Below are 12,321 nucleotides of genomic sequence, written 5' to 3' on the forward strand. Positions count from 1 at the left end.
AAAAATGGAGGGAATGAAGAGATCCTGAAAAGTTAAAAATTCCCAGTTACATTTGAAAAGGAAAACAGAGCTTTCCAACTGTGAGGATCCTAAACCACCCTGATAGTCAGGAGCCAGAGCATGCCAGTGAGATAATGGAAATCTGAAAACTTTAAAGGGGTCTATTATAAATACTTTGCTTCCACCCCCCACACTCCTCCTTGAAAAGAATTTAAGGGCATACAAAACAATCCTGGACAGAACTGAGCAGATGCCTGAAGAGGTTTTTATACTCATTTTATTTGCTGAGTTTGGAGAGCATGCATCATTTTACAGCACCGGTAGACAAGTCAGTGAAGCACACTGCTCTTAGGAACTTGTACTGTGGAATGTCTCAAAACCATTACCCTCTCCCCCTCCACTCCAGTATGTAACACTAGCTGAAGACAAGACAGACACACATCAGGGCAACTTCCTTATGGCTACAAATACTCATAGCAGCGACTTTTAAAGGAGGGTTTATTAAATCAAGTCATTGCACTTGGGTCATTTATTGCTATAGCGAACAAAGGCCATTAAATAACAAACACCTCTCATTTGTGGCTTTAGCTGATTGTCTTGTTCTGTTCATCCTCTGCAAGCTCACGCACAGGCACAATTTCTGCAGAGCAACCCCTTCCAAAATTTGTTTCATGCTCCAATCACAGTGAAGAGCTTGTATAACAAAACTAGGTCCTCCATTAGGCTCAATTCTTGTTTTTCATCACCTGCTCTACAGGCATGAATTCCAGGCAAGAGTTTAGTGTCTGATGACAGCACATGATTCCTCAATTCATTTGTGATGCACTTGGGCAATACAAGGTTAAAAGCATTAAGAGCAAATCAGCTTACTACCAATTGGACTAGCAAATATTACTCCATATCTGCATAGTGTATTGATCAGATTTCAATGAGATTTCATGAACTATTTGAATCAGTAGTGGACAAACATTCCCCAGTTAACTTTTCGACATTTGTATTTGATGACACAAACTGTAGAAGAATCCCATGGTGTGGGATTACTCTCAAGAAGTAATACTTCCATGTCACTTCATGAAGTGATACACTGAATAATTACTTTATTTATGACTACTCCCATGAAGAGAAGCTGAATTACTTTCTTTTATTGGTGAAGTTGCCAAACTATGAGGTATGTTTTTGATTTTTAAGTTATAGCAGACCTAAAGGAGATGAGCTGATTAACAGAACTAATGAATTTGACTGGCTTGCTAAAGCTGTATGTTTTTAAATTCTTTAATCACACAAACACAGCAATAAATACCATTGCCTCCCATCACTTTGCATATTGTTTGTGTATTGTTCTGGTGCAAGTTTTGAGCCCAGGGGTTAAAGATAATGGTAATCCACAAGATCTCAACTTCTTTTCCATAAAGTAAAGACACCATCTTGGACACCAGCACAATGATGTCAAAGCAATTGTTCCAATCACTTATTAAAATACAAAGATGTTACTAAGTTTAGAGGTACGCAATATACTGAGAAAGTTTATGGCATAAATATATAAATATTGAGAGCTTTTGAGAGTATCAAAGTTCCAAAGGGATTTATTTGGAGATCTATTATAAACAAAACCTGACGATTGTAAAAACAAATCAAGATGCATACTTGAACCACTAGAAAGACTGATGACTTCAGAAACACAGAAGTATAGATGCTGTGACTTAAGATTTACTCTTTCATGCTCTACACTGTAATATTTTAGGCACAACAGGTTGAGTTGAAACTGGACCCTCGCTTTGTTTCTGTATTCCTAGCATTTTGTGGTTTAACAGTTAATTTTGTCATGATTCCACAATTAAGTCTTAAATCCCTTTTTAATCCAATAGTGCAAGTGACAAACCGTTCTGCTGAACTACTGAAATTAGATCATTCAATCTTTCTACAATGCATAGGAGTTTCACCTGCTTCATTGCACTAACAAATTCCTATCTCATTATTCATACTATGCTGTTCATAAGTTGAGTATTCTCACTGCAGACAGGCACAACAGCATAACCCTGGGTAAGACTGCCAAAATTATACAAATATTATATATTCCCTTTTGCATGTAGGGGAAAAGTAGTGACTACAATTACAATACAGTCATTCCATCCCTTCCAACAGACTATTTTACAGATTAGTTGCAAAGACAGATCACCCTATTTGTAGTATAGATCTCTTTAAAAATTAAGCTACAGGTATTCAATAAAAATCTATTAAGAATTCCCTCTCCTTTCTATACAGATTCAGTAGTATTTTCAAGCAAACCAAAAAAATAAGGTCTGCAATTCCAGCACAGTAAGAAATAAGGCCTCTTTTATATTGGCAAAAAAATTACACCATTATTCTTTTTTGTTTTCTTATCTCTCTGAATATAAGACTATATTCCTTTTTTATTATATTTTTTCTTTAAGACTGTAGAACACCAGAGCATCCATTATAATGAAATAAGAGTCAGTTCTCCTTGTGTTCAGCTTTGAATTCCTGGCGAGTTAAAAACATTGAGTCCATAGCTGTCTCATGTAGACATCACTGCTTTCTTCAATTTTTCTATTTCAAGCTGAAAAAACAAACATTTTGAAAAGCAAGTCATTATTAAAGTAGCTATAAAATCTTCAGAGCTTCCACCAAAGTTATAACCTTTACATTTCAAAGACACTTAAGTATTACACCATAGAAGCACTTGACAGTACAGTATTTAAAGTTGACTTTGTACCACCATATAGCTAAAAGAACAGGAATTTAAAAGAATTAAAAATTTCACTACAGTTCCGGTATAATCTTTTTAAAATTAAAAAAAAAAAAATCTTATTGATAAATCCATTTATCTGGATGAACTCTCTCTGAAAAAAGAAGTCAAAGCTGAGTTATGCAATCACCTGACAGGTCCCCATGTAATGCTGCACCATCACCTAAGAGTAGCTTCCTAGAACAGCCTTTTATGCAGAACACTGCCTGGATTAATTTGTATTTCTTGACATGGACTTAGAGGACACCTGGAGTTACATCCTCTTCATCTCTACTGCATATTTAAGGCACCTTGATTGCTTTAGAGTCACATTAAAGAGAGACTCACCAAAAGTTTCTCTCATGTGTTTCAAGTAGCTTTGTAGCCAGCAAGACATACTATTTCACAAATAACATGCCCTTTTGTACCAGACTGAAATAATGTCCTACAATGAGCTCATCCTATTAACTACCTAATGGCATCATACTGCACTGCAGGTAGCGCTCTTCATCACTAAATTGAGGAGTGGCATTCATTCATCAGGAATTTTTTCAGATGCATTCTGTTCTTTTGGCAAATCATCCATACTTAATATTTAAACAATTCATCAAAAATTCAGAGAAGTTTACTTTTGTTTTTCTTTTGATTACTTAAATTAAATAGGTCTTTCAATCTTATAAATGCAAAGTATTAACTGTGTCTCCTGGAACTTGTCCAGTTGGACATATTTCTAGAAAAGAGCAGAACCCAACAGCATTAAACTGAACTGCCACCCCAACCCCCACACTGATTGTTACAAATAATATTCCAGAAAAAGAAAGCTGAACTTGGATCTTCTCTATGCATCCAAATGCCTCATGAGGCATTCATTCAATCGCAAAATAAAACAGCAACACAAAAAGAGACTGAACAGGTTTGTTAAGACTTTCCTGTGACATCAAATCCCAGAACAAAGCCTACACACCCTGAACTCCCCATGCCCTCCCAAAGTGGTAACATTACCTCCAGATTGCTTCGCAACAGCTTCTCTTCTTCCAAATCCTTCTTTAGTTTTTCCAGTTCTCTCCTAAAAGTAGTTAAGATGGGAACAGAAGTGAGAAGGGGGGAAAAGAAACTTCACATTACTGAGGACAGGATGCAGAGGTCTTGTTTAAATTTTACAAGTGGGATTCACAAAACAAGGCACATGCCCACCAGTGGATTGTTACTCACATTTGTTGGACCACAAGTTTCCACCATCACTCAACACTTCTTATCTACTGCTTTTCACCTCTCCCTAATTTTTTAATCCCAATTTTAAGGAAGCTACTTAAATGTTTGTGCTGTTAATTTAATATTTAAAGTTGAATTCAAGCTAAAATAACCTAAAATAACACAGCCACTTCTACACAGAGAATAAATTACTTAGAATACAAGTCATGTCAATACTGCAAGTACTTGTGCGCAGTGTTACACAAGGTCTGCACCATGTACTTATGTCATTACCACAAAAAAATTAAGTACTTTTCCTTACAAAGAAAGCACAAACTGTTTAAGAAATACTTTCAAAAACATGTAATGGATGCAGGAGTGCAAAGTAATGGATGCAGGAGTACAAATTCCAAAACTACTCTGACATCAAATTTGTACGTATTCAGGACATTTAGTAAGATTAATTTAAATAGAAAATACCTGAATTTATGTATTAATATGTTATTAGCATAGGATACCTTTCTTAATTTAAAGTTTGGCATTAATGACATTTATAAGATGTCTATATAACCCCTTGCAGATTGACAAAGGAAACATTTACCCATGCTCTTTCTTCAGGGCGTCTACTAAACCCATTAAATCATTAATCTGAGTCCTGAGTTCTTCCACAGAAATTTTTTCCTCATATGTTTCTCCTTTCAGTTGGAGGTCTCCAGGTAAAAAGTCGAGTATGACCGAGCTTGGTCTCTGAGATGAAGGTGGAATCAGTGGGCTGAATGCAGATGGCTAAAAAATAAATTGGCAGAAAGGTAAGAAGTGAAATCTTTATGAACTGAATGCTTACAGCACACAGGTTGTACCAGGATGGGAGCTAAATGTGCATAAGTTCCTTTAATTTTCTACCTAAAAGGTAAAAAAAAAAGTCCAGTTTGAATGGATTACTGGAGTATATGAGATAGTTACTTTATACAGCTCTTAATTAAGGATTTACCTGAGAGCCCTGTAGTCACTAAAAAAAAAGTACTTACACTTCAGTCCTCTTAAAAAAAAAAGTGATTTAATGGATTCCACTGGATCATTAAAAAACTTTTGTGCGATCTGCTGAGCTGCTGTTATTCTGTCTGTCAAGAGATTGAAGGCTGAGCAGATATGGAACTTATTTGGGAAATACCACCTGATACAGCAGTTCTCATCAGAACCCATGCACCTTGTAAGTATAAATGAACTTCAGTACTAAATTTTGTACTATGACTGAGCTCACTTGTACTCAACTACAAGCACTGGCATTCAGATGGTTTCATGAACCTGTACTGGAAATGCAAACAGGATGAACAGAACAACAAGCTGCCTGGTACTCCTCTGGCTCCTTGGTAGCATCATACCTTCTTTGTTTCAACTGGCTTTGGTTTGGCACTTTCCTCTTCTTTCTGCACCTTCAAAATTTTTTCTGGACCCACTTTTGGACTTGCCTGGTAAACCATTCAAAAGGAATGAAAAAGTTTTCAGATTTAAAAACAACAAAAATTAAAAGTAAATTTAAAAAAAAAAGAATTTCATGCATTTCTAAAAATGCAATAGTAAAGGGGAAAACCAGGTACCAAAAGTTAAATTGCTACACTATCAAACTTTTCTGTCCCTGACAGTCAGAACTTTCCTTCCCCACATTGAGCTGAACTTAAATCAAACACAGGAATCTTGGGCAGGATTTTCAAGCATATTTGCAATACTTAAGTCTATGACACTTTTGGGAGCCTGTAGGTGTTTCCACAAAACACAAATGGGCAGTAACTGTAGATGGTAACCGGCATAACTATGCAACATCCAGTGAGAAAAACTGATTTCAAGAACTCTGCACCACCTGCTTCTCATTATCTGCCAACCTCACATCAGCACTAAGATCACAATCCCCCTGTTACAGCAGCATTAAATTACAAATTTATACTGGCCAATTGTCAAAGTCACTACAGACAGTTTCAGAGGTGTGTGTATGTACAACACCTATTGCACCATCAGCGAGGCCAGAAGAGCTGAGCATTTCCTGCAGCAAAACCCATGGAACAGAAACACTCCTTCAGCTGCAACACAGTTTCAGTTGTTTCTCTTACATTCACTTCCCTGCTGGGAATGGATCTCCCTGCACACAAAACCTACAGGAACTGAACCCCTGCAGCATTTTGTCCTTTAGGTAAATGGCTCAAAAGACTGTTCCCCAGTGTAGTCCTGTTTCCTGGGAAGCCAGTTTTTAGTTCCCTACCAGGAGAACACCCCCAAAATACTCACAGGACTACTGCTATTGAAACGGGAAGGCAGCCTCCTACCAGGCATCTTGGGCCGGTTCGCAGTCGGGTGTGACAGATTATCTGAGGTAGCTATGACATCATCAAAGCTTAACAGATCTACAAAAAGAGGAAAACAGAGACCACCATCAAGACCAGAAAGTTTTGCTCAGTTCTTTTTATCACTTTTTTTTAACTTGAGACATAAAAAAAGAATTATCAGAATTCTTGGTGTTTTGAAGATTTTCAGCATATACAACACATGAGGTATCTGAAACAACTGCATGACTTTGACATATCTGGGAAACTGTATTTTCCCCCTTGAAAAAAAATAAGAGTTAATTCAACTAGGACTTAAATTCAAGTTAATTTGTGTGAACAGAAGAAATGCTCTAGCAATGTGGCAGGATCTGCAGAGAATATGCTTATTACTTTTTCTAAGAACTGCCATATTCAGCTGCTTGAGAGTGTATTTTCTTGTCACTGAACTTGCATGAAAAGCATGAAAATGCAAGTTTAGTGACTAAGACAAAAATAAAAACAAAATGGTAAATTACATACTAGTGTACTCCACACATTGGTGAAAGCTAACAAGACATTAACTGCACCTATGTCTGTGCAGGGTAGTTTTTTTCATATTCAGTATCTAAAGATAATACACAACTTCATAAAGACTTTAATAAAACACTTCAAAACTCCAATCTTGTACTTTATTCAATCACACAGATCCCTTTGCTCATTAGGCTCTTCATGCTCACACCTCTAGGAAAACTCTCAGATCAGCAGAAATGCTTCACATCCTCTGGGAACAGGTAACTTCAGGAAAAAAGTTGATAACAGGAAGAACTGACCACAACTAGTCTTAGTAATGTAAGTGTTTCACCTAAGTAACAACAGGACTTGGCCTTTTCTCCATAAAAATAAATATACTTACCTGGCAACAGATGTTCAGTGAGATTGAGTGGTGGTTTTTATTTAAGCATTGACATAAGATTACAGTTATTATATATCATTTACAGCCCAAATTCATCACTTATTCTATAGACTGTAACTAAAATGCCACACAGTATTTACTACAGGCATCATAAAAAACATTCAAGATTTTGGGTTTAATTTTTTTTCATGACCTCTGATTCTTACTTGACATTATGATTTAGCAAATAGAGCCTATGATATCTCTTTTCCTGCATTCCCATTAAAGATCAGATAAGAAAAAAGCCTTGGGTACACTGAGCCAGACCGTTCATACCCCTTCAGTGTCTAGATGTCTTAAAATCATCTGATTAACCCAAGTTTTACTCACACATTGTCAAAGCTATTTTATACCTGTATGTACTAAGTAGGTACTAAGTTTTCCACTGAATGTTTTAATTGATTTTAATCTGTTCTCTGCATTAATATCCTTGAAGGCCTTAGAACATTCAGCTCCTTCGGACAGCCCTGACCAGACCTACTTCATCACCCATTCCTAAATAGCATTGTTACCAATCAGTTTTGCTGCTTTTTACTTCTATTCAAGAGAATGTCAAGACAGTCTTTTGTAAACATGCAATCACACCTGCAGTTAAACAAGCAGGGGAGAAAAAAAAAAAGAAAGAAGAAACAGAAGAGTGATGAATGGCAAGCGGCTGACGGAAAAGAGGACGAGGGAGAAATAAATGAAAAGGGATTTCTGTTCCAGTCTGTGCCAATAAAATATTTCCTTTAATACACTGCAAGCAACTGTGACCATGGGGTCACTGCATGGTCTTTACTCAATTCTCAGTAATCCCAGAGCACAAAGCTGTCAGAATCACAGAGGGGTTTGGGCTGGAATGGAACTTAAGATCACCCCATCTGAGCCCCTGCCATGGGCAGGGACACCTTCCACTAGACCAGGCTGCCAAAGGGCAAATTAGGATTTATGTTAGTTAAGTATCATTAAAAAGGTAAGAAGAAAAACTTTTATGCCTTTTCCCCCTCATCTCACGAATTTCTGATTTTAAATGATCCTTCTTTCATCATTCCACAGAAATGACAAATCATTTTGCAAGAAATTTAAGTAAGAATTATAAACTTAGTTGCTATTATGATTGTAATGCCAGTCCTGTCTCCACGAACAGTAAACATCAGGCATAATAAAAATATTAAAAATATATTAAGAAAATTGTAAAGTTAAATAAAAAATCACAATATTTGACAAGGCTTGAAGACTGCTAGAGTCCTGAACAGTGTACTATTTAAATATAGATAGTAGATAGTGGGATGATACAAAAGCCAAGGACTTTTTCCGTATTTCTACCATCTTCTAAAGGAATTTGTTACACCTGAGAGAATTGTTCAACATTAAGATTTTGCCAGCAGATTCCAGTCAGAGGGAATTCTGACTCTACTTGAATTTTTGTTTTTACTTCTTCAATTTATTGCTTTGGTATAAGGAAGAAATTAAAACACAGGTTGGTGGATATTGGGGTTTGGGCTTTTTGGTGGTGGTGGTGGTAGGTTGATTGGTTTTACTGCGGGCTTAGAGGGTTTATTTGATTGTTTTTCTTTTTAAACAGCATTTTAAATTATTTTAGAGAAAATTTAACCAATAAAGCAGTAAACCAATAGAGATACTGATGAAATCCATTGAAAGTTCACAGTCTACACCCATGTCAATCAATAAAATGATTTATCAAATAGGATTCTTACAGACAGCCTGTCAACAATTGTTAAAGGAAATCCCATCATAGTGCCAAAAGAGCAATACCACACATCTGGTGATAATCTAGGTCAAAAAAAGGAGTTTCTGGCTGAGCAAGAGCACCTTTCTAAGAAGATTAACTAAGCCTAAAGTTACATAGCAAGGACTATTAGAAATATCTCTTCTACAAGCTTACCATGGATCCGCCACAGAGCTGTTAGGAGCTTTAACAGGCACAAATAATGAGAGGTTTTGTTAAGATTTGTGAATGTTTCAAGTGTATTCATAGCAGCTTGTCTTAAAAAGCCTTCATAAAAAGAAGCAAAGCTGAAGGGTGGCTGAAGAAATCATGGTTCCACCATCTCATGTGGCTGGGGTTTAATACCCATTATACAAGTGAAATGCATCCAATATTTTAGAAGAACTCACATTAATCTGTGGAGTAAAAAGATGCCATCCTTTCTCATATTACTCATCTTGCTGAGATTTCCCCCCCAAAAATTCAGGGCACAGCTATAAGCTATAAAATATTTAAGTGCCCAGAAGCTTCATGACTGTGTTCTTTGTGTGTACAGAATGATAAAGCCATTCAACCTACATACGCCAGACATGCTAAAGGTCCTGAACACATTTCACTACAAACAAACACAAAGTTTGGCGTATCAACAGCTCAACTATAAATTTTTTCTTACTTTTAGTCCCCACCAGTTCCTAAAGGAAAAGCCTACTTAAAGTAACTTCTTTAACAGCTAAGAAAAACAGGCATTCAAATAAACAAAAAAAAGTGCATTTTTTAATAGAAACCCCAAAATTTTAGTACCAATAATTGCAACTGAAAACCACGTTCACGATGTTAGGAAGAGGATGTGTATGAAATAAAGCATTTGGATTTCCTTAGAGATTGTTATCTTACCAAAATGGAGAAGGGTAGGGTAATTTCCTGACACGTAAGAAGGGAAACATGGCAAACAGGATAGGAAACAAAATCTGGAAAGAAAAGTCAAGGAGAGGAACGTCTAGAAAAAGATTCTGAACAAAAAAATTATTTTACAAAGCAGGAAGAAACATTTGTAGAAGAAACAGAATTGCTTTACATGTTCAGCATGCCAGCATTATAGCTTTAGTCTTTTACAGTACTTGATTCTAATCAAACAGAGAAACATTTATGCAATTTTTCAATTAAAACTTCAAGAGGAGTTATTTCAATGTGATCCATGTTTCTAAATGGTTCTGATTATTTGTCCTTATCTGACAGTTGGTGACAATTTTGGCATGGGGTGGGTTGGTTTTTTCATAACAGAATATTTACACCTTCTTACACTGAACTGAAAGTGGCTCAATCTAAACTTCACTTCATGGTCAAACTATGTTGCAAAAAACCAGGACCCATATTAAAAAAAAAAAAAAGTTCCTAAAAATTCATCAGTTCATCTACCCCATGATCATAATCTGAAGGCGGGGGGGAAGAAATAAAAAATAAAGACTCTGGTAAAGCAGTTGCCAGCCCCAGCCATCCATTTTCCCTCACTTTTTTTAATACCTATTCTAGTTATTGTAAGGTTAAACAGTCTTGGAAGTTATATAAGGACCCAACATCTTTTTTTTTTTTTTTTTTTTAACATAGACTTGGCTGCACAGGGTATTATGTCTTTAGCAGCACAGTATATAGAGAATTAGAGCATGAGATTCATTACATTTTACTGGCAGGAGTTTGGATCAGTCCCTTTTCACAAGAGCAGTAGGACTGATTTATGCAGATTGTTTTAAGCAATGTCAGTTTGACCAAACAGAGGATTTCTGAAACTTTCCTTCAACTGCAGCTCCTTGACCCTTCTCAGTGCTGCAGCCCCACATGAACTGCCTGAACCTCCTCTGCTTGCTGTGCACCAAACACAACTGAACTGAACACTGTGTACCCCTGTGCCCTGCCTAGGTATTAAAATCTTTAAGTTTTTACAGGCTTCTGGAGAAATTACATTAGGAAAAAATTTTTTTTTTTTTTTAATCAATCTGTGTAAAGTTATTCTTTTTCTATCGCAGAATATTCTGAGTTGCAGTATATACATGAACAGTGGACAACACAGGTACTATGTTGCCACTCTGGTTATTAAAGATTTCAAGGTAACTGAATGTAAAGGAAAAAAAGATATTCCAGCTGTTTTCATAGGGTGTTTTTCCTGAGTTCAAATGATACTATGCTATACAGTAACACATCAAACACAACCCTAGAGATAATCATAGAATTTATTATACTAATTAGAAAGCTGATAATCATAGAATGGCTTGGGTTGGAAGGGAACTTCAAGATCTTCCCCTTCCACTATTCCAGGCTGCTCCAAGCTCTATCCAACCTGACCTTGGACTCTTCCAGGGATGGGGCAGCCACAACTTCTCTGAGCAACCTGTGCCAGGGCCTTACCACCCTCATATTAAAGAATTTTTTTCTACTATCTAACCTGAGTAGCATAACTTCCGTATTAGAGACATACATGAATTAACCTTTCCTCATATAAAGCATTTACACTTAAAAAGCATATTTTAACATGCTCAATGAAAAAAAAGTCAGGAGTATTCTTTTCCATTCCTTAACTGCTTCAGTTCTTTCAATGCATTATTTTTGTCTTCCAGATGAATTTATTATACTTTGGACAAACTATTCTACAACTAGAATATTGCAATTTGCCTTAAAAATAAACATATTTATACTATTTTAAAATTTATTATTACTGAAATCTTTTCTGAGACAAAAAGTTGCATTTGAGATATGCAAGATGAACACTGCAAGTATAATTCACTACAGCTTTTTCTGAAGTGGTTAATAATAAAATATAAATAATTTAAGAGTTTAGAAAAATATGCCCACAGCAGCTGATCTCTGCCTAAGTGACACACAGAGGTCTGGTATCAGTTGCACTGTCAGTCTAAGGCTAATGGTATCAATAGAGTAGTTCAGAGGTTCTGATCATTAAATTTGGGTGCTTTAACCACTACCAAGGGTTTTACTGAATATATTTAGAATTAAGGAGATGCCAGGTTTGGCTCAAGGTGTTTTAAGCAAAGCCATAAGCATGTATTCAAATGTCCAATGCTCCATGCTTTTTTAAGGTCCCAATTTAAGGTATGATAAAGTCAAAATCTAGAATAGCTCTGATCTAAATCACAGAAGGCCAAAGGTAATGGCATTACCAAGAATTCTGAAGTTAGCTAGAAAAGCAGTTATCTGAATTGCAAAAGCAGAACAAACTGAACCAGCCATTAAGAAAACAACTTCATAAAAACTCAAGATGAAAGTGGCAGCAAAAAAAGCAAGCTTTCAAATTAGAAGGACAAACCATTGTCTCCCTTCCTACCCACTGTTCCAACCCAGAGCTCAGCAGCTACCTGCAAATACCCTGCTGACATCTGCTCATCCCCTTCTGACTCTTACCTTCAGCTGCCTCCAG

General features: G+C 36.3%; 1 protein-coding gene across 1 annotated transcript in view; it reads right to left on the bottom strand.

Annotated features, from left to right (window-relative positions):
• Nucleotides 1-243: 243 nt before the first annotated feature.
• Nucleotides 244-12,321, bottom strand: part of CD2AP (CD2 associated protein) — a 56,612-nt gene continuing 44,534 nt past the window's right edge. The window contains exons 14-18 of the mRNA XM_031066712.1: nucleotides 6,218-6,333; nucleotides 5,320-5,406; nucleotides 4,539-4,723; nucleotides 3,749-3,812; nucleotides 244-2,578 (exon numbers count right to left, since the gene is read on the bottom strand). Of these exons, the coding sequence (XP_030922572.1) occupies nucleotides 2,537-2,578; nucleotides 3,749-3,812; nucleotides 4,539-4,723; nucleotides 5,320-5,406; nucleotides 6,218-6,333 (494 nt within the window). The 3' untranslated portion in view covers nucleotides 244-2,536. The remainder of the gene's footprint in view (nucleotides 2,579-3,748; nucleotides 3,813-4,538; nucleotides 4,724-5,319; nucleotides 5,407-6,217; nucleotides 6,334-12,321) is intronic.

The sequence above is a fragment of the Geospiza fortis genome, unplaced genomic scaffold (genome assembly GCF_000277835.1).
Source record: "Geospiza fortis unplaced genomic scaffold, GeoFor_1.0 scaffold98, whole genome shotgun sequence".
Taxonomy (NCBI): domain Eukaryota; kingdom Metazoa; phylum Chordata; class Aves; order Passeriformes; family Thraupidae; genus Geospiza; species Geospiza fortis.